The sequence below is a fragment of the Rhinocladiella mackenziei genome (assembly GCF_000835555.1).
Source record: "Rhinocladiella mackenziei CBS 650.93 unplaced genomic scaffold supercont1.2, whole genome shotgun sequence".
Lineage (NCBI taxonomy): Eukaryota > Fungi > Ascomycota > Eurotiomycetes > Chaetothyriales > Herpotrichiellaceae > Rhinocladiella > Rhinocladiella mackenziei.
Window position 1 is genome coordinate 805,260 of NW_013550603.1, and position 19,872 is coordinate 825,131.

The following is a 19,872-nucleotide window of genomic DNA, read 5'->3' on the forward strand; positions in this document are numbered from 1 at the left end:
CTCCCTGACATGCTACGTCAAGACGCGAACATGTTTACTTCCCTTTCAACTTCTTCCCTGATACATTGATTGATGAAATCACTATTCTTTTATGCTGGAATATACCCATCCCGGCTTGGAAGAAAGCCCATAATGCCTTCCCCAAATCCTTCCCAACCATTAAATTCGGTCAAGTATTTGACCGCTGCCTTCAGATAGTAGCCATCCTTTTCCCCATACGTTTCTGCAAACGCTTTCGTCGCTCGGACCACCTTGAAGAAGTGATCGTCCAGCGCCCACCTATGCTTGAGTGCCGTCTCTGAAACCCACGTCCAATCTCGGTTAACCGTGGCAACTGCCTCAATCTCTCTCATTTCAAAAGGTAGCCTCTTCTGAAGGATGTATACTAGGATGGTGAAGAAACCGTATTGTCGTAGGATCGAGACCCTCCTATCCGAGGGGAAATGATGCCAGAGAACGCGAATGGCGTGGGCAACAGTCATAATATGGGCATAGAAGAAGTCGTACTTCCCCTCGCCGTAGCTGGTACTGAGTGCCAATAGAACTGAGAGGTCGCAACAGTGCTCGAACTGCGGTATGGGATCATTAATCTCCCAAGCGTTCCAATGTTCCATAAAAGCTTCGAAACGGTTCTGTAACACTATACCAAAGTTGACGGTACCAGGCATCTCGACAATGCCGTCGAAACGTTCATCTTTTTTCACACGCCTGATAACCTCTGCTAGGTCGCTGGTTTTGTATGGTGAAGGAATTGGAGGTGGATTGTCCAGTAAATGGCTGCACTGAACGTATTCTGTACATCCAAGACTAAGGGCTTCCGTGACGACTTCAGGGATTCGGAACTCATATCCATACGCAAGATGAATAAAGGGGTGTCCAACTTGTTTTGTTAGGACTTGGCCTCTCGTTCTGGAGTTTCCAAGGGAACTTACGGCCGCCACAAAAGCCGTTGATGAGAGGTTCGGATCCGGTGTACAAATATTCTTGGACCACCTTTTCCCAGTCTCCGTTATTCTTTCGAACCTCGTCATCAAAAAAATCGACGTAAGCAACGGTATACCTGTAGTAAGTTAGCACGCTTGACAGATAATGAGAGGATTGCACGAACGATTTCTCCCTAAGAAACTGCCTCCAGTTTCCCTTGGAAATTTTGTCACCCCGAACAAATGTCTCGTCGATGTCTACCAGTGACTTCACGTCGTGCTCATACGTCGCAATGAGCTGCTGGCTATCGGCGCCCAAAACGAAAGCAGAGCCTAGGAGCTACCGAGAGCATTAGAACCATTTGCCATACAAACAAATCATTCTGTGCGTCCTCGTACATGTGGTAGATGGCTATGTAGAATCAACTGTGGATTCCGCAGAGGCGCCACCGTAACGTGGCCTTTCTCCAACAATTTTTGCAACGTCTGGGTACGCTGGTCGGACATCTTGTAGACGTCAGAAGTTGGAGCAGGCCCTAGTTCAGTCCGCTTCGTGGCCGGAGGAAGGCGGACGGCCTCACTGAGAGTAGTAGTGGTAGTGGTGGACATGTTTGCGATGTGAATTGTATCACCCAAAATGCAGGAAATACGGGACATCGCCATCAGTCTTATACCTTAAGTAAGCGATGAGATCAGAACAGGGGACAAGTCTCGCCTCACGCTAGGCCCCGCACATTCCGGAAAGTAGCACGATCAAAGACGGAGTACTCGACACCGGGGGTTTCTGACAATATCATCATTCCTATTGGTTGAGAATACCCCACCATTCACCCGGTGCTCTACGCAAGTCTTGCTAGGGTGAATGTTCGCCATGGAAGTCGGGCAGATACAGGACCCGTCTGGGACTTTGTAGCAGCCATATGGACGATTGAGCATAGCTGGTGGTCATATGTACGATGTTCAATCTTGAAGAGGGAGAAAAAAATGATACGGAGTCACAAGTCTGGTACGTTCGTTGAAAATTGGGCGAAACCACTTCTGCACTGTTTAGTTGCTTGTGTCAGTTCTGTTGCAAATACAAGAAATGCACCATAATTTCTCCTCATAAAGGACTCCTCTGCACCATTTGGGGTCTGTGTGGGACAATGTCCCACAACATCAAGCTTTTCGAGCTCTCAGCAGCGAACTGGGTGGCGAGGTCGTTCATCCTCGGTTATAAATGTCCGGTCTCCTGCCGCAGGCATGCTGCTGTTACCTGTGCGTCTTGGACGACTTCTTAGGAACGGCTCGACCTTGGCCGACGAAAGATGCGGAGGTAAAACGTGTCACCTGTCAACGGCGTACTCTAAATGCTTATAGGCAGGCCTATGATCGCGTGAAACGTGTCTTGTAGAATGCATTGCTGCTTGATGAGAAGGATCAGGACTGAGACGGGGAGAGTATACTAGCTAATCCACAATGCAGCATGCGATAATATTACATATTATAAGGAAGGTATTCAATTTGGCCAGCTTCGTCCTGAATGTGTATTCAATTTTGGTTTATATTTTCACAAGATCTTTCCGTGTTGAATATGCCATCATTCTCCACGCAAATTAAGGTTAGTTGCCATCTTGGGCTCACATTCAAAACGGAGAAGCTGTCGTTTTCTTTCGACTGTGCTGCCCTGAGACTTCGCGCTTAGAATAATACTCCTTTGCACCTTCATGAAGCGGTGCCGGCGTTTGAGCCATCTTTTCCGGATCAAGCGGATATGATAGAGGACTTTTTGCGGGGGGAATATGTTTATACTGTCCCTCCAGCAGGTGTCTAGTTTCCACAAGCACCCATGTGAGAAGATAAGCCACCTCCTTTGGCATATCATCCCTCACAAGTATGACAAAATCGGAAAAATCTAACGCCAGCAATTCCTCGGATAAGTTGTCCCAGAAGCCTACTGGTAGCGGATTCGTTCCCAGCCCAGTAGACTTTTGTAGGCTTTCTAAGGCTTGTGGTTCTGCAGGCAGCGGGACCAGCTGGTTGGCCTCGATTAATCGTCTCCACCATACTGTCATGATGGCTTCCTGGAGAAGGGCGTCGGCTTCCCCGTTTTCAACCAGGGCGACACATTGCTCCGGCCTCTGGGCCGTTAGCACCGTACCTCCCCACGACTCGATCGTGGATTTGGAGATGCCATGAGCATTCAAAAATTCGTCTGCCACGTACCCAATGAAATTGGTGCCGTCATTGACTGACGTTGCAATCCGCAGAGCTGGTTTCTGTTTTCGAAGATCTTCAAATGTTTTGACGCGGTACTTGGGGTCCACAGCTAGCACCATCCGATCATTTTGCGGCAGCGTGGCGAGGGCACGCAGATGTGGCATCGCTTTGCGAAATGGAGCTTCACCAGTAAGACCTTTACCGATCAGCGTAGCTGGGGTGCTAATGATTAAATCTGCGTCCCCATCGTCGAGTTGCAGTAAGCCGTCTAAACCTCCATCGCGGAGGCTCCAAATCGAAGTTCGACTTCCGGGACCTGCCCGGTCACAGAACTCTTGAGTGATCCAGGAACATATCCGGTGAAAATTGGCACCACCCCAGTCACCGACAAACTTGAGGTTGTAAGAACGAGATAATCTTGGCTCCCCGGTTTCGTCAATGCTGAGACCGCCCATATTCGCGGCAAGTTGCGTGATCATAGTGTTGCTCCTAAAATGAAGAAAATTGAGCAGAATATCGGCAATTGGGTCAGGGAATCAATATACCACAGTTTTTAGTAGAGAAACGTTGGATTCAAGTTTCGTCTTCACGTTCGGATCTTTTCACCGGACCAGGATTGTCATAAAGTGCTTTTAAACCAAGTAAGCCGCGGCAGGAATGTCTTGGATGCCGACTCGGTTCCGTCCCACAGGGCACGTCCGAAAATCTGTTCTCCGCTTCTTACAAAGGAACACTGTTCTTGGGATCATTTGAGTCCTAATGCAGCAGTCATCGGTTTGGTCCTTGACATATGTAGGCGCCGCTTGAGCCACAGGGTGCGTCACAGGGTATCCATTGGGATCAGGGTTTCGGACTACGTTTTGGAAATTGGCATCGGTTGAACGTCTCCGCTCAGTATTCAACTCTCTTATTACTCTTCAAAGTGTGGTATCTTGTTGCGCAAATGGCCCCACCAGCAACCTCGGAGGCGTTGCTGCATCAACGGCATCAAGGACAAGAACTCCAAGAAACATGGGAAAAGTGCATATTGGGCTGTCATATCCTTCATTATCATGGGTGAAAGAAACATCACGCTTCTGACAACAACACACAGGCCGCGCTGACATGAAGCAGGATCTTGGATGCTTACGGACACCTCTCCTTTCGTCACCCGGCCAAACCTGATGTATTCATTATGCCTCGAAACATGGCTCCTGCTACCATTTCTTCGCCGCAAGATTTGGTGGAATATCACGTATCTGATGCTTCTGCCGTTGACACTAGCGCCCCTGCAGGGTACATAGAGAGATACATCCACAGTGAGATGTACAAAAAGTATTCGACCGTCAATAGTGTCATCCACAGTCATGCTAGTGATGTCGTACCTTACAGCATCTCTGGTAAGACTACTTTTTCTCGTGTCCTGGATACATGTAACGACGCTAAATGATCTCTCTAGCAGTTCCCATGAAGCCTTGCCTTCATATGGCGGGATTTTTAGGTATGATGAAACAGGCTGAACATTTCTTTGCGGCACCGACCGCGTCTGACAATCATTTCTTCTAGGTACATCCACACCGGTTTATGATATTGCGAAGCACTATCAACCCGACGACATCCGAGATTTGCTGATACGAAATGCTCCGCTGGGGGAATCCCTTGCGTCGTGCTTCTGCGACTCCCAAAGGACCTCACCTGCTGAGCAGAACGAACCGGCCCATTCAGTCGTTCTCATGCGTGGCCATGGCTACACAGTGGTAGCCTCCAGCATTGAACAATGCGTCTTTCGTGCAATCTACACAAAGGAGAACGCTATTATTCAAACAGCGAGTCTAGGCCTCAGAGCTGCATATCAGGGGAATGGAGACACAGCCCCGGCCATTCAATATCTGCAAGATGACGAAACCGCGGGGGCACTGGCCATGACCCAGTCTGCATGGGGTCGAGCATGGGGACTATGGGTTCGGGAGGTAGAGGTTGCTACACTATATGTCCGTGATGGGTGAGGGTTCCTGAAAACCGTGTCATATCCGTTCGAAATAATGCCCATACGTCCCGCAACCCCCACAATCGCTAGAGCTGTCTCGTTATTTGGCAAGCAGGTTATAAAACATTCGAAATTGAAAATACATTACACAATGTTCAAGCCCTGTGACACTTCACTTTGCCTCGAGAATATTTCACAGGTACTTCGCCTCAACTTCTGGTCGTTCCGGGTATGATGCAATTTGGCTTTCGAGAAAGTAACCAGTCGGAGCGAAGTCCGACCACCCATCTCGGAAGCATCCCCCTGTCATGGCTTCCGTCCGAACCGCTTCCGAAGGTCAATGGCTCCTGACGATAAACCTTGATATGTTAGTCCTCAGCCCTGGTCTTCATCTTTCCCCCGCTTTTTCAGTAGATGTCACCCGCCTCAATCATCAGCACTGGCACCCACAAGACACCCCAACACCTCGAACTTTCTGGCATCGGCGATCCTGTCATACTCAAAGCTGCCGGAATTTGGGACTCTGGTGCCAAACTTATCGGTGGGCGCAAATACGTAGGACCATATTGTCCTCTCCGTGACACTTGAACTTCCCCCTCGGGGGCTTCTCCGCCGACGCATTCGCAAACCTTGAAGTCGTCGATCCTCTCATGCCAATATATCAAACGTCCCGCAGGAATGGGACTCTGAGCTAGGCATTGCTCGTCTCGACGGGTCAAGCTTCAAGATACCATCCGCGCCGTGACGTCGAGTGACAACATCAAAAACATCCCCCTCGACTTCACATCAGGGACGAGTGATCAATCAGCTGCAAGACCCGAGAGCCGGCCCGATCCCGATGCAGTTCGTTCCCGCGCACGTCGACACGACCAAAAGATTGGAGGACCAGTCGAAGTTCGTCCGGCCCGCGGCGACGGGAAACAACCACATCACGGTAATCATGGCGTTTCAGTACCCGCTGAGTCGCCGGAGTGTGTATATCACCACCGTCGATCCGTAGACACAACCGGCGATTGATCCGGCGTTCCTGGCGTATTCGGTAGATATGGGGTATGTTAAGATATGTGCCACCGTTCTTGGACAAGGTCGCATCGACGCCCAAGGTCAAGGAACAGGTAGACTTGGGATACTTACTGGCGTGACAGGTCGGGCTGGGCAACAAACAGGCCGAAGAAGAGTTTGTACGGCATCATCCGATCGGCGAGTGTTCTTGCCCGTATATATAAGCGGAAATTCATTGGCGACGGTTTACGCCAATTCGGAGAATGCTGCGGATATTATCAAAAAGTTATACGAAGCATAAGGACTCTCGACCCATTTAGCATGTTTTGAGATTGCAGGGAAGAACTAATGATTGACATTAGACTGATTGTCGAAACTCGGGGCATTTGGCTGGTGCATCTGATATTGAGATATCGATTCCCATTCGATCGTCATACCTTTCACTAGATGCAGGTGTCATTGACTTTCGGGCAAATCCGTCCAGTATATCATAGCAGACCGACGAAAATTGCAAGCCCTCACAGCTCATCGTGTCCCACGCTGTCTCCTGATCCGACAAGTCTTGGCCTTAGAGCGATTTGTCGTGCGGCACAAGCAGCACCCACGGCCGTGACATAGTGTGAGCCGCCTATCGGGATTTGTAGCTTGGGTAAAAGGTCTGGAATTCTCTTCGAAGAACTTCATGGATAGCCGAGAGATCTGCCTCCGGATCCTCGTCGCTGATGATGACAGCGGCAATCTCATCCCTTTGCGTCTCGATCAGCATGTTTCGTATGGCGCTCACTAAATCATTGCGTAGCGTTGGGCATGGGGAGGTATCGGATTGGTAGATCGACGGACCATACTGGCTGACCTGCGCAAGCAATACTCGCAACCGCCCCGAAGTCTTGCTCGAACATCAAAACCCAGGGGTCGTCATCGTCAGGCGTCCCCCCTCGATCCCCATTTCTTTAGGCAGTAGCTGGGTGGGAAGGACAACAAAGCGCCGTAATAAGCCGGGCGGAATCGGACGGGGTGATTGAGATCGGGGTCAAGCTCTTGCGCCGCGCTGAACACGGCTTCGAAAGCCGGGGTGTTGCTGGAGAAGTGCCATGGGATACTAATGCGCAACGCCTCGCCAATATTCCGCTCGCATTCGTCTCGGATTTCAGACAGTGCCGTGAGTAAAATTTCTTTGGGTGCTTGTGTATTGTATACAATTGAAGCAGAGGACGCCGGCAGCGTGCTGAGCATGTAAGACTCATACGCTTTACTGCCAGCAATTCGTGCCAGAGGGACAGGACCGGAGACATTGAAGTAGGCAACAGATCTGCATCCATCAGCTAATGTTAACCTTGCAATCGCCGAAGGGAGAGCAACATGTGAGAGGATCCCAAGTTAACCCATGACAATGCTTCCAGGTGCGTATCTAAGGCTTCATCTTCAACCTTACTTGGAACGGAGGCTGTTGCTGGGCATTTGAGGCAAAAAATCACGAAAAGCACTACCAACAACAATATCGTTTCAGAAGAAGATTAAAATTGAATGTTATTTCACCAAAAAGAAGAACTCTTGGATGATACGGCGATACTTAGTAAATGATCTAGCCGCCAAGAAAAAATGGGCCTTGCTACCCCACCTCCATCTCGCACAGCACTTCGCACCTCAGCAACAGCCAAAACGAACGACGGCGTTAGCCAATCTGCCGTAATATGCACCCCTCGAGAGCGAAAAGGCAGAAGGTGAGTCTCGCCTGCGATCCTTGCCGCATCAGAAAGACCAAATGCGATGGCTGTATGCCAATTTGCCAACCTTGTCAGAAAAAAGCCGGAACCGGTTTGAAGTGCACATGGCAGACCAGTTCTGTACGCATGTCTTCTCAGCCAGCGGTGGAACATGTACCATGGGGTGACGTGCGAGCGTCAGAGGTGCATCACGGCCCTTCGTCCCATTATACGGGCGGTGGTCAGAGTGCCAGCCTTGCGCTGGAGGGATCGAGGTCACAAACCACAGGCGCCAATAGAAATTCCCCTTTATATCCGATGCAGCCCACCGCCTATGCACCACCGCTTTCGCGCTCGTCCGCTTCGCTGTCTTCGCCTAACATCCAGACACGGGTTCCTGGCGAGGCTGGCTTTACCGGGCAACATCAGCACCAGGGCTCTCCACAACGACCTGACGAATTATCTCCTTCGGAACACTCGGTGCACGCTATCATCGGTGCCACACTAGACGAAGATGGCCGAGAAGGTTTCTTTGGCAGTTCCAGCGCTGGGACATTCATGCAAAATGTGAGGAAGATGGTCCAGCAAAAAGTCGGCGGCGGAGCGCAACAGACCGGACAGCCATCCTGGAGTCCACACCTGACGCACATTTCACTTGCTTCCGGACGCAATCCTATCAAGCAGAAGCACGTGGACTATGTCCTACCAACCCGACGAAGAGCGGACATTCTTGTGTCTGCTTATTGGAAATACGTGCACGTCCTTTACCCATATCTCGACAAAGTGCAGATTCAAGAAGACTACGAAAAGCTGTGGAAGGGTGATGACTCAATCCCCGACGAAAGGTCATTGATGTGCCTTCTTAATGTGATTTTTGCCCTGGCCAGCCAGATCGATGAGTCAACACCCATTGAAGAAAGGGAGCGCTCTGCTCACGTCTTCTACACGAGGGCCAAAGAACTGCTGGATATTGTGGAGACGGGCTCGGTTCGAACGGTACAAGTATACTTACTTCTCGGACAATACTTCCAAAGCACCAATGAGCCACATCCATGCTGGGTCTACACCGGCGTGGCGATCCGAACTGCCCAAAGCCTTGGACTGAATCTACCTGAGACAACCGAACGTATCACCGACCTAAGAACCCGTGAGCTCTTGCGGAAGGTATGGCATGGATGCATCCTGATGGACCGAGTGGTCTCCATGACATATGGTCGCCCGTGCATGATCGGTCCGAGGGCTGCTCTGGCGGTCCCTCTTCCACTGCCGGTCGACGAGGAGTATCTCGTTCCCGGGTCTTTTCACACGCCACCGGTACCAGTGCAGCCAAACGACGCTGCGGTCGAATTTTACGTCTTGTCACTCAAGCTGTACGAAATCTTGCACGATGTGATCTTCAACTTTTATTCAGTAAACTTTGGACATGGTAAACCAGTGGAGAGTGACAAATATTTTGGGTCATTGAGCGAAAGTCAATCCTCGGTCTTCGAGATCGAGCACAGAATCGTGAGATGGGAGCAAAGCATTCCTGACCACCTGAGAGTGGGCCGCAAGCCACAAAGCCATGATGCCAATGCCACACGATATCGGCAAGCCGTGATTCTTCACCAGAGGCAAGATTCCCGTCCACATACCGTCCGTCAATACGTCACTGACATATCCCAGACAACTCCACGTTCGCCTGTTACTCTTGAGACCGGTTTTGTCGAATTTCATCACGTCTGAATTTCATGATGGTGATCGTCCCGTTCCCTTAGGGAGCTTGCTATCTCATAGAATCTTCCTTCAGTGTGCAATCGTCTGCGTCAGAGTGGCCCTGGAGGCTATCAACACCATTCACCAAGAAAGGGGTAACAACGACGCCGAGAATGGATACCTTGCCGCGTGGTGGTACAACGTGCTCTACTTGTACACTTCAGCGACGGTCCTCATTGCTGCTCGTCTCAGCTCCGCCATACTCGCTGATGTTTCGGAAGAGACAATCCTGGATGGCTGGCACAAAGCTATGGACGTGCTCAAACGGTACAGCCTCTTCAGCGCCTCCATCAAACGTCTTACAACGACCCTCACCCTATTATTTGAGGCCGTGCCACGGCAATATTCCAGGTTCAAGGAGAATTCGCGACAGGTTCAGACAGATACGTCGCCGCTTCCTCAAAATCAAGGCCAAGGTTCAGTCCCCCTGCCGTACTGGCGTCTACTCGATTCCGTTGACTTGGTCTCCACGCCTGTAGACAACCTGCCGAGAGAGCAGTCCCAGGATGATAACAACGCTCTTCCCGACGACTCCCTTCTCGATTTTGACAGAGTCTTCGACCCCAACGACCTTTCCTGGCTTATGACTATTCCCCTGGATGGTTGAATCTCCTCGCCCGGTGCGCTTTTTTTCTGTTGCACATTGGCGGTTGTTGAATATTGCGAGGGCTAGTGCTTGTCCAAAGCTATGGCCTGTGGTCTCATTCCGCCAGACTTATAGCCGAAGACCCCCCTTAAAGTCGCTCATCCGATCAAGAGCTTCATTGGCCCCGTTTGAAAACATCGTGGCCGAATACCCATGGCTGAAAATCTTGGTTTGACCAAGGATTTGGGGTTTCCCGCGTCAGGCTTGGTGTCAGGACTAGCATTCTCGGCAAAAATCTTCCCTGTCTCGCATCGCCTGCGTCTGAGCCGTCCGGGAAATGCCGTGTTCATCCCAGAGCCTTCCTGGGCCCTCTCGCAACGAGGCTTCCGCAATCGTTCAAAAACTCCGACGAACCCGAGAAACGTCGTCCTCCGGTTTCTTGACACAATCCAAGCATTAGGCATGCTCCATCAATCGGCATGGCGCCACCTTGCGCAAGAAATGGTACCATGGTACGAGGAGCATCTTCCCACAGGATTCCCCTGCCCGGTTGGTTCACCCATGAAGAGAGCGGAGGAAGATAGCAGCTCGCGACCATCGCCGTGACCTGGCGTATCACTGGTTCGAATTCTACGTACAGGGCCCTCATCTGCTTTACGTCGCCGGGCCACTTTCCATTCTCCGGGCTTGGCTTGTCCAGGGTAACACATAACGAGGTTGTACATTGCTCCCTCTCGGATCCAGTATGTCATGATATGTCTCCCAAGGCCGATCCCTAGTTGTGCGAGTGTTGTCCGCACGATGGCGAGGTACCTCAAATCTCCAGTAAAATGGGGGGTTTTTCAGGTACCTTTCCATCCACTTTGCCTCCCTCTGCATAGTGGGCCCTTTTCAGTGCTCTTTCGACAACGTCGTTGAACGTTTTTGACAGAGCCTTTCGCACTCGCCAGCCGTTTGTTAAGCCAACTTCCTCACGTGACATTGCCGAGCAATGTGTCACGTGATTGGCCAGCCCCACACAACGTACAGTAGCACCCGTAATCCGGAAAATCTACGGAGGTTACAATCCGACAATTCTCGAATCCTTTGGCTCTGATTGGCTGAGGTCCCGTACGCCGCATTCATTCAACCCCGTCGGATCCAGCCTATGGACCATCCAAGAATGGGTTAGGATGCCGCATTTGTCTTCCAAGAACCCCTTGATCGGGCCAGGTATGTGAGTGCCTCAATTTTGATGTTTTGGTGCCTCGATTTGTGCGATTTTACTAGGGTTCGGCGGGGGGGTTTTTGGGTACCTTTCCTTCGTGCGGACAACCATCGCACAACTAGGCTCAATTGGTGTTTAGGCAACTCTCTGCCAAGAGAACCCTCCTTCGAGACGAGAGTGACGCCGCCCTCTATATTCACCCTCCAGCTCCGAGTGAGCGATCACTCAGACTCACCGGTCGTGTGGGCGAAATTCGAAATTCCTCGGCGACGCGTGGCCCCAGTGGCTAGGATGGTGCGATACTGGTCGAGAGAGTTACAGATAAACAGGAGGGAGATGCCATATAGACATGCACAGGTTAAATAGCCAGGCCAAAATTATCGGCTCATATTGATTCCATTCGAGAGCAGTTTCCTTCACGATCTCGACCTGCCACCAACGCGAGCTGGATGCTCCTGCCCCGGAACACGAACACCTCGGCAACAATGGGTAATCGCTCACTTAAAAGACTTATGTCCATTGAAATTTGCCTGACAGGCAGAACCTGGTTCACTATTTACACAGGATAGTTTGTTGAGGTATGAATGTTTTTGGCAGCCGACCACCACCTAGGCACTCACCAATCGGGGGCAGCGAAGCTTCTGCTCGATGAGAAATTGCCCTCCACCATGCAAACATCTTGGAAGGGTCCAGGCAGCTTGCTCTTCCAACCCGAGCTTTCTTTTGGGCCGGTCGTGTGATAATCAGGTCCCACACCCTTCCCGCCCGTGACTACGTCCTTATTGAATATCGTTCGGTCGAAGATTGTGAAGACAGCCTCAGGAGCATACGCCGAGACCTGGTGTCCAGACTCAAACACTCTCGTAAACGAAAGTCGACCATACTGTTTAGCGACTCCTCCCTTGGCACTCTGGCTTAACCCTTTGAGTTCCTGGTAACCTGCGTCAGCGAAACCTTTTCGATTCTTCCATGGCACCGCTTTCGCCAGCATTTCCGCACCTGTCACGGGGCAAGTGTAATCGCGATCTCCATATATCAGGGCAGTCTTGACTCCTTCATTGAGGAGATATTCGAGATTCGGCAAATTAGATTGTCGGAAGGCGTCACCCGTTCCGGCGAGGCCTGTGAAAGCTGATGCCACTTCATTAGAGTACCATGTCCAGTTGAGAGGGACTCCAAGAGCGGACTGTACATCGGGCTTGTTGAGGTATTCCCCCACCGTCAGATAGTAGGCACAGGTCCCTGGAGTCTCGATGGCAATGTCATAGGTGGATACCTACAGACTTGTCAGTATGAAGAGAAATGATCAATGGCCAGGGGCTGGTCTCACTCACGTTATGTATCGTGTACAGCAATTCGATACAAGAGGCGCAATAATAGTATGCGTCGGTACAGATTTCATTGACCGTTGCATTGTTGCCGGTATAGTCCGGGTCTCCGACTTCGCCTGCATGGCGGCACTGCTTGGTCATGTCAAGGCAGCCGCCAGGCTTAGTAATATTATTCTGGATCTCTCGATAGGTCGTGTCGTTATAGAACTTGACGCCATAAGTGTTATTGTTTGCGTATTCAGGAAAGCCTTCCATTTGATAGTAGAAGTCGACACAGCCGTTCGTGATCCCTATTGCATCAACCTTGAGGTCCTTTTGCCTTAGAGGATGGGAAGTCGTGAGCTTCTTGAGCTGCTTGCTGACGGTAGCTGCAACTTCGGGAACATAGAAACCGCCGTAGGAATTTCCCCAGAAACTAATATCATTGGAGGAAGTGTCATACCCTGGGAAGGAAGAAAACCAATGTTCGGCGAAAACCCATAAGCCTCTGGCACTGGCCACGGTTGTGTTCGCTGTAGTGGATGCGGCTTGATCAGAGAATGTCCCATAGCCAGGAGGCAGTGAAGTTGAGTTGGCATTGTCTGGTGTCACCAACAGTGAGGTCGTGTTGTACGTTCCATTGATGAGACTGCTATACGAGAAGCCAACCTCGATGGGCTGGTCAATATAGAGCATGTTGACGTGGTTGCTAAAGGACCAAGGGTTTATCGTCGTGTTGGTGCCTTCATGGTTGACATAGCACGGTCCACTTTCGCTATTCAGGGCAGCATAAGATGAGGCTTCTCCAGGCCCTCCGGCAAGATATACCGCGAGTGGAGCCGTTTTAGGGTTTTTGCGTGCTTCGAAATACATGAAATAAACATTCATGTCATAGCCTCCTAGACGGCCGACCAGACTGCCTGGGATATGGACATAGCCACTGTAAGAGTGGACGCCTGGAGCCGTTTCGCAAATCTCTATCTACGAACGGTCAGATCTATCATCTAGTACACTCTTGGGTTGCCCTTACTTCCTTGTAGGATATCTTGACTTCCTTGTTGACCTTGGAAGTGGCGACGGTGATCCCGGATGGTGTTGGTTGGAACTGTGCAGAAGCAAGGGAGGCCAGGGCAGCTGTTCCCAGCGCGAAGCTTGCAATCTTCATCGTGGCTTGTCTCGGTGTTCAAAGAGTGTACAAGGACGCCTGAGTAGCGTATAGCTATGGAGATGACCTCGATTTATACCTGTCAAGCCAACGTGGCTCTAATCTCGGGGGTATGTTCTGCAAGGCCTTCAGTGCGTAGTAGATCGAAAGCAAGAGACCATGATTGGAAGCTTTGTGCCATCCTTCGCGCCATAAGTGAGCTAATCAGGTCAACATTGACCCATTGTCGTCGTCACAGGTGAATGGAGGCTTCACCGTCCCAAGAATGCGGAGGAAACGACCTCGAGGTCTCACGACGTTTGTCTCTTTCGGGATTTGTCTCCTGCCCTAGACGACGCCCAAGCTATCATGGTTTAGCAAAGCGTGAAGCTAAAATATCAACTTGTTGACCAGCACGATAACGGTAGGTCGTTGTGCTTCTCTGTCATCGGACCGTCAACACCGACGATGTCGGGCTGCTGTCAGTAGTACGATAGCCTGTGCTTTGTCGACTTCTAACAGCTAGCCGGGTATTGGAATGGGTCTTATTGGTAGCGATGCTCGAGGCACACCAGCCTGATTAGAAATGCAGGCACCAGGATTGATACTTGCTAGAGTACTGCCAGTCTAACCCGAAGCGAACACTGATAGCTTGCCCACTTTGGCGTGGTCGCGTCGCTGTCCAGCATCCGAGCCTTATCTCCTGACACGTGCCACTTCCCCCACCTCGTTCAAGTAGGCTTTACGAGGACCCGATAGTGTTACGAATACCGGCTCGATGGTATCGATCCAATTCTGGTAATTGATAAGGAGAATGCACTTTCGCCTCAACCTGCTCCTGCCGTCTGGCCTTGATTGCTGGACGCCAGGTCCTTGTTCGACGATAGACTAATCGTCTAGGACTTGGTGATGTCGAGTAGAAGTTTTCGGATAAGACGACCGAGGTCGACTGCCGATCGATGAATGCTGGATGCCGGGGTAGACCTCTCCGGGCCTCACCTGTGCCTCCCATCACGTCGCTCGATGTCGCTTGTCCATCGCCCACGCGGCCAGGTCCCCAGGTTCTTTTACATCTGCGCTCCTGATGTGACAAGCGACTAGGCACAACAAGATAGGTACGGATCTCACGAGTAACCATGTCGAACGCGCGCCTCTCCACATAACGCAAGGTATTCAATTGTAGCTCGCACCAGCAGCGGCATTCTATGTATGCATCTGCGGAGAATCTTGACAAGGCGGCGCCGAGGCCGTGATGAATAGCGCACTATACTGCATCGCCTTGGGAGTCCCTCGCCCACCACCCGGTTTCTTTTCTCACACTTGCCTTCAATCACAAGGTATATATGAACTCCGGATTCTCTCCATCCGTCAGGTCAAGCCACCTATCATCGGGTCAGTCTCTATGTCAGTTGCCTTTGTTTAGACAAGCAACGTACTCAGAGTTTGCCACCTTGGCGTAGGAGGGATCAGCTCGGATGGCCGCCTTCTTCACATTCATCCTGCGGAACCACCACCAAATGAAGACGAGATCCAAAATACAAATCATATAGCAAACGAATATGGTGACAATGGCGGGGTAATAGTGTGGCGCATCTTTAGGACGGAAGGTTTGAGGTCCTGAAGTTCATTGGCATTCTGAGGAGTGTCTCTCAAAGGGGATGTTTCGATACATACCGACAATGTTGCCGACGCAGTAGGCGATGAGATACATTGCTGCGATTGTAGTCTTCTTGGTGTATCCTGCAATATTGGACGAAATGAGACTCAGAATGATGACGAAACCTGATGGTGCAGCCAGAGTCAAATAGAAGCCAAAGAGCTTGCCGACTTTAGCACCGTCCGAGAGTGCCACAAGTAAAATGCTTCCAAAGGTTGCAAGGCCGACACCACCAAGAGAGATTAACAAGCGGTTTTTACATCTGTCCCCGAGCCAACCAGTAACGAGCAGTGTAACAATTTCGACGGCACCTGACGGGGTACCAAGAAGCAGGGATTGTTTCGCATTATATCCAAAAGAGACAATCAGAAGGCTGAAAAAGTTTGAGATTCCACCGTTAGGGATATTTCCAGCTAAACTGAGGATGACGATAGCCCAGGTAAAGGGGTCTTTTAAAGCCTCGACCAATTGATACGTTTTAAAGCGCTTGTTGCCAATTCCTTGCTGGTTTTCTCGGACACGTGCAACCGCTAGAATCCGGTCTTCCTCGTTAAGCCAACGGGCCTTGAGCTGGTTATCCGGCACAACGACGTAAAAGATAATTCCTAAAACCACGGTTAATAGACCGGTGAGAATATACAAGACCTTCCAGGCGGCGATCGAAAAATGGCCGTTCTCCCCTCCAACAGTAAGGCCATACGCAATGAAACCGCCGACGATCGAAGCAACGCCATTAAAGCTGAACCAAACACAGGTCCTCGCCCCCTGTTCGGACTTCTTGTACCACTGGGAAGTGATCAAGGTCCAGCCCGGTGTGACCGCAGCTTCGAAAATACCAAGGAAAAGCCGTAGAGCGGCTGCTCCGGCGAAGTTATGGATAACCGAGAAGAGTGTAAGGATGACCCCCCAGGCGATGACGCAGAAGGCAGAATACTTGGCGATAGGCAACCTCTGGAGTAATCGGACTGTAGGCCATTCGAATCCCTAGGAAATATATTAGCCATTTATTGTCGTAAGTCTACGCCCAAGAAATATACCAGATAGCCAAAGTAAAAGATGGAGCCCAGCCACTGATAGTTGTCTCCGACAAGCTTGATGTCTGTTATGATGCCCATGACACTGGAATATGACAGGGTGGTTTTGTCCAGGTAGTTCCTGCGTATCGTTAGTCTGCGTTCTGTCAATCAATTTTCGTCACAGGTCAATACATACATGCCATAAATCAGACACATAATAGGCAAGATGTATCTATCGATTTTGCGAAGGAGACGCTTGTCGGTCGCTGCATCGACCGTGATCTCTCCATGGCCTTGGAAAGCGGCATAAGCCTCATCGACGTTGTCTGTATCGGCTTTGACTAGCTCCACAACATTGTGGTCGTCGATAGACGTGACTTTTTCCACGTCGGTGGCAGTATTGTCTGTCTTTTTGTTCCCCGTGGTAGTAGCAATGTCCGCCATCTCGAACGTCTTTCTCGTAAAAGGTGTGTCCGTGAAGCAGGACTAACGTGAAGAGCGGTAGCGAGGTTTAAGTAACAAGATGTCAACCCAGAAGAGCTACTCGCCCCTGATGCTTGGCTACCCACTGGTTATCGAGCTGTCTCCGGTATCCAGGGAACCAGATCATTCTACCGCTCTGCAAAATAACAGGACAAGTCGGTCATGTAGTGCTAGAGCTTTCATCTGGCCAGTGGACATGCGAGATAGCGAATACCATCCAAATTAGTACTGGTGGCTTCGAGGGCCCGGTCCCCCATTTTGGGGAGGTATCAGTCTACGCGGGGTGCGACCGAGCGCAGGGGGCCATCTCGCATTATCGCGTTGCCTTAAATGGAAAGAGTCTTGCTATCGAAGGTTGCATTATCAATTGGCGCCATATGATTCTCCCTAGTTTCTATACTATACGTCGGTCCTGATCAATTTACGTAACCAAACGTGATCGGTATGTTGGAGCCGAATTGGCCACATTACTTGCACCGCATCTCAACTTACCCAAACCAAGCACGCGAGATTTGGAAAGTCAACCCGCCGTTCCTCCAGAAATCACCGGACAATTACGCGAATCTACTGGCCAGGAAACCAGTTTCGAAAGTACGGTATCTATGGGAGATCTCGTGTATCACCGATGTCCTCCTCTCTGGTGCTGGGCGTGTGTTGTTTCAGCCATTATACAGACCCTTAGAGTCTTAGAATTTGCACACACATCTCATCTACAGAGAGAACTTTCTCCCTCCTAGGATGTCCACCGTCACTCTAGTTACAACTGCAGAGCCTGCCCACACGACTGCGGCTGAAGAACAGACAGTAAGTGACTCTATCGATGCAATTGACAGAGAGCTTCGCGAAATTAGTCTCAAGGTATGTGCCATCTCCAATCAACAAGCGTCCACTGATATATATTGCGACGGATAGATTCATGACAACCCTGAACTCAGGTTTGCCGAATTCAAGGCCCACGACAACATCATAGCCTTCCTTCAATGTCGCGGAATATCCGTCACCCCTCATGCTTACGGTCTTGAGACTGCCTTCTCAGCCGAGTATGGAAGCGGTGGCCGGGTCGTCACATTCTGCTGCGAATACGACGCACTTCCTCAGATAGGTCACGGTTGCGGCCACAATCTCATCGCGACCTCTGCGATTGCAGCTTTTCTCGGCGCCGTCAGTGCAATCGAGCAGTCTGGTGGTGCTGGGCGTGCCCGCCTCCTAGGCACGCCGGCCGAAGAGGGTGGCGGGGGCAAGATCAAGCTAATCGACGCTGGCGCATTTCAAGATGTCGATGCGTCGATTATGAGCCACCCTTTCCCAGTTGCTCCTGAAACGAAAGAAGTGAGCGGTGTTGCATACGGGAACTGTCTCGCGGTTCTCGCCTTTCGAGCCACATTTGAGGGAAGAGCCGCACATGCTGCTTTCTCGCCATGGCTGGGAGCAAATGCACTCGATGCGGCCACGTTGACGTACAGTGCCGTGAGCATGCTGCGACAACAGACTCGGCCAACTGATATCATAGGGCTTATTATTGAGAACGGAGGAGCGAGTAGTAACGTCATCTCAGAACGGACAGTTATGAGTTGTAATGTAAGGGCGAAGACTCTTAAGGATTGCGTTGAGCTGTTAGACCGGGTACACAAGTGCCTTGAAGGAGCTGCGCTTGCTACTGGATGTACCTTGAAGACCGAAACCATGTCAGTTAACGCCTTGGGATTCGAACCGACAAGGACTTAGCTACTGACAATTCTTTCTAGACACGACCCATACGCCGATCTACGATCCAACAAGACGTTGTGCTCTATCTTCACCGACACCATGTCAAGGTTCCACAAGACGTATAAGTGCGATCTGGAGAACGTGCACGATGGACCTTACGGCACAGATATGGGTAAAGCCTCTGACCGTACTTCCCCAGCTAGTTCAACTGAACTGATATTGTGCAGGAAATGTCTCTTATGTCTGCCCTTCGTTCCATGGAACTTTCCACATTGAAACGCCTCCGGGTGTGGCCTTGCACTCTGCCGAATTCGCCGCCGCTGCAAGGACACAGCAGAACCATGAAATTATGATCGAAGTCGCCAAAGGCATGGCTGTGACAGCTTGGAAGGTTTTGTCCGATGATGCCATCGCTACGCGGATGAAAGAAGACTTTGAACAAGATACATTACTACGATAGATGACTTGGAGGAGCTTTCTATAAACCAACGCACCTCGAAGGTGGACATACATTCCCGATCCTCGCATTGTGGCTAGCGAAGAGAAAATGAAAGACCCAGCCCGATGTTGAGACAGCGAAAATTCACAGAGAGGAAAATATACAAGAGAGCTAAAAAAGGGCTTCCATAAATGTGCCCATGTGACCCTGTTGGGCGGACCCGCGATGTTCGGCTCTCCTGGATCCCAGCTACAATGGCGCAGGAACACGGGACTTGGGGCGTTGGAAATCCGAGAGATTTCTTCATGTCATAAATATAGAATAGATCATCTTCCGCATCCTTCAACACATCCTTATTATCGGACCTCGGGTCAACCGAGCTGTATGGTGAACAGAGCGTCTCCCATCCGTAGAGATTAGCATCGGACAAAATGAGCCGACTGGGAGTCTAGAAACAGCATGGAGCAGGGAGTTCCGAATCTTCGACATGCCATGGTCCGTCAGCCGAACAAAGGTGTATTTGAGAGCATATACTGTCCCCTTTCGGCATAGTTCACTGGTCCGTTGGAAGCGAGCACTTGCAGAATGGTTATCTCGACGACAGTGGATTGAGAGTAGACAATCAAAAAGTATTCTCGTAGCTGTGAGATACTATGCTCAGTGATGGCGAATGAGCAAGCACTTCTGTGTAAATTACAAGATCGAACTGGCCGAGCAAAACTACTACACCCCATTTCCTTCGAAGTGTTTCCACTCTCATCTTGCCGTCCATTTT

General features: G+C 50.6%; 8 protein-coding genes across 8 annotated transcripts; 3 read left to right on the forward strand and 5 right to left on the reverse strand.

The window, feature by feature from the left end:
* Positions 1-89: 89 nt before the first annotated feature.
* On the reverse strand, positions 90-1,532 carry Z518_02097 (uncharacterized protein; the record flags this gene model as incomplete). Its single annotated transcript, XM_013419126.1, has 4 exons — positions 90-880; positions 933-1,060; positions 1,109-1,263; positions 1,323-1,532. The coding sequence occupies 4 exons, from the start codon at positions 1,530-1,532 to the stop codon at positions 90-92; spliced, it is 1,284 nt and encodes a 427-aa protein (XP_013274580.1).
* Positions 1,533-2,548: 1,016 nt separating this feature from the next.
* Z518_02098 (uncharacterized protein) lies at positions 2,549-3,601 on the reverse strand (the record flags this gene model as incomplete). Its single annotated transcript, XM_013419127.1, has 1 exon — positions 2,549-3,601. The coding sequence occupies one exon, from the start codon at positions 3,599-3,601 to the stop codon at positions 2,549-2,551; it is 1,053 nt and encodes a 350-aa protein (XP_013274581.1).
* Positions 3,602-4,296: 695 nt separating this feature from the next.
* Positions 4,297-5,107, forward strand: Z518_02099 (uncharacterized protein; the record flags this gene model as incomplete). Its single annotated transcript, XM_013419128.1, has 3 exons — positions 4,297-4,501; positions 4,561-4,602; positions 4,668-5,107. 3 exons carry the CDS (start codon positions 4,297-4,299, stop codon positions 5,105-5,107), a joined length of 687 nt encoding a protein of 228 aa, XP_013274582.1.
* Positions 5,108-7,011: 1,904 nt separating this feature from the next.
* Positions 7,012-7,548, reverse strand: Z518_02100 (uncharacterized protein; the record flags this gene model as incomplete). The annotated part of the gene is made up of 2 exons (XM_013419129.1): positions 7,012-7,399; positions 7,523-7,548. 2 exons carry the CDS (start codon positions 7,546-7,548, stop codon positions 7,012-7,014), a joined length of 414 nt encoding a protein of 137 aa, XP_013274583.1.
* A 392-nt stretch (positions 7,549-7,940) lies between these two features.
* On the forward strand, positions 7,941-10,155 carry Z518_02101 (uncharacterized protein; the record flags this gene model as incomplete). The annotated part of the gene is made up of 2 exons (XM_013419130.1): positions 7,941-9,492; positions 9,551-10,155. 2 exons carry the CDS (start codon positions 7,941-7,943, stop codon positions 10,153-10,155), a joined length of 2,157 nt encoding a protein of 718 aa, XP_013274584.1.
* Positions 10,156-11,957: 1,802 nt separating this feature from the next.
* Z518_02102 (uncharacterized protein) lies at positions 11,958-13,816 on the reverse strand (the record flags this gene model as incomplete). The annotated part of the gene is made up of 3 exons (XM_013419131.1): positions 11,958-12,617; positions 12,676-13,632; positions 13,682-13,816. 3 exons carry the CDS (start codon positions 13,814-13,816, stop codon positions 11,958-11,960), a joined length of 1,752 nt encoding a protein of 583 aa, XP_013274585.1.
* A 1,309-nt stretch (positions 13,817-15,125) lies between these two features.
* On the reverse strand, positions 15,126-16,912 carry Z518_02103 (uncharacterized protein; the record flags this gene model as incomplete). The annotated part of the gene is made up of 5 exons (XM_013419132.1): positions 15,126-15,177; positions 15,232-15,412; positions 15,470-16,436; positions 16,490-16,607; positions 16,665-16,912. The coding sequence occupies 5 exons, from the start codon at positions 16,910-16,912 to the stop codon at positions 15,126-15,128; spliced, it is 1,566 nt and encodes a 521-aa protein (XP_013274586.1).
* Positions 16,913-17,689: 777 nt separating this feature from the next.
* On the forward strand, positions 17,690-19,118 carry Z518_02104 (uncharacterized protein; the record flags this gene model as incomplete). Its single annotated transcript, XM_013419133.1, has 4 exons — positions 17,690-17,809; positions 17,864-18,636; positions 18,697-18,830; positions 18,886-19,118. 4 exons carry the CDS (start codon positions 17,690-17,692, stop codon positions 19,116-19,118), a joined length of 1,260 nt encoding a protein of 419 aa, XP_013274587.1.
* Positions 19,119-19,872: the final 754 nt, after the last annotated feature.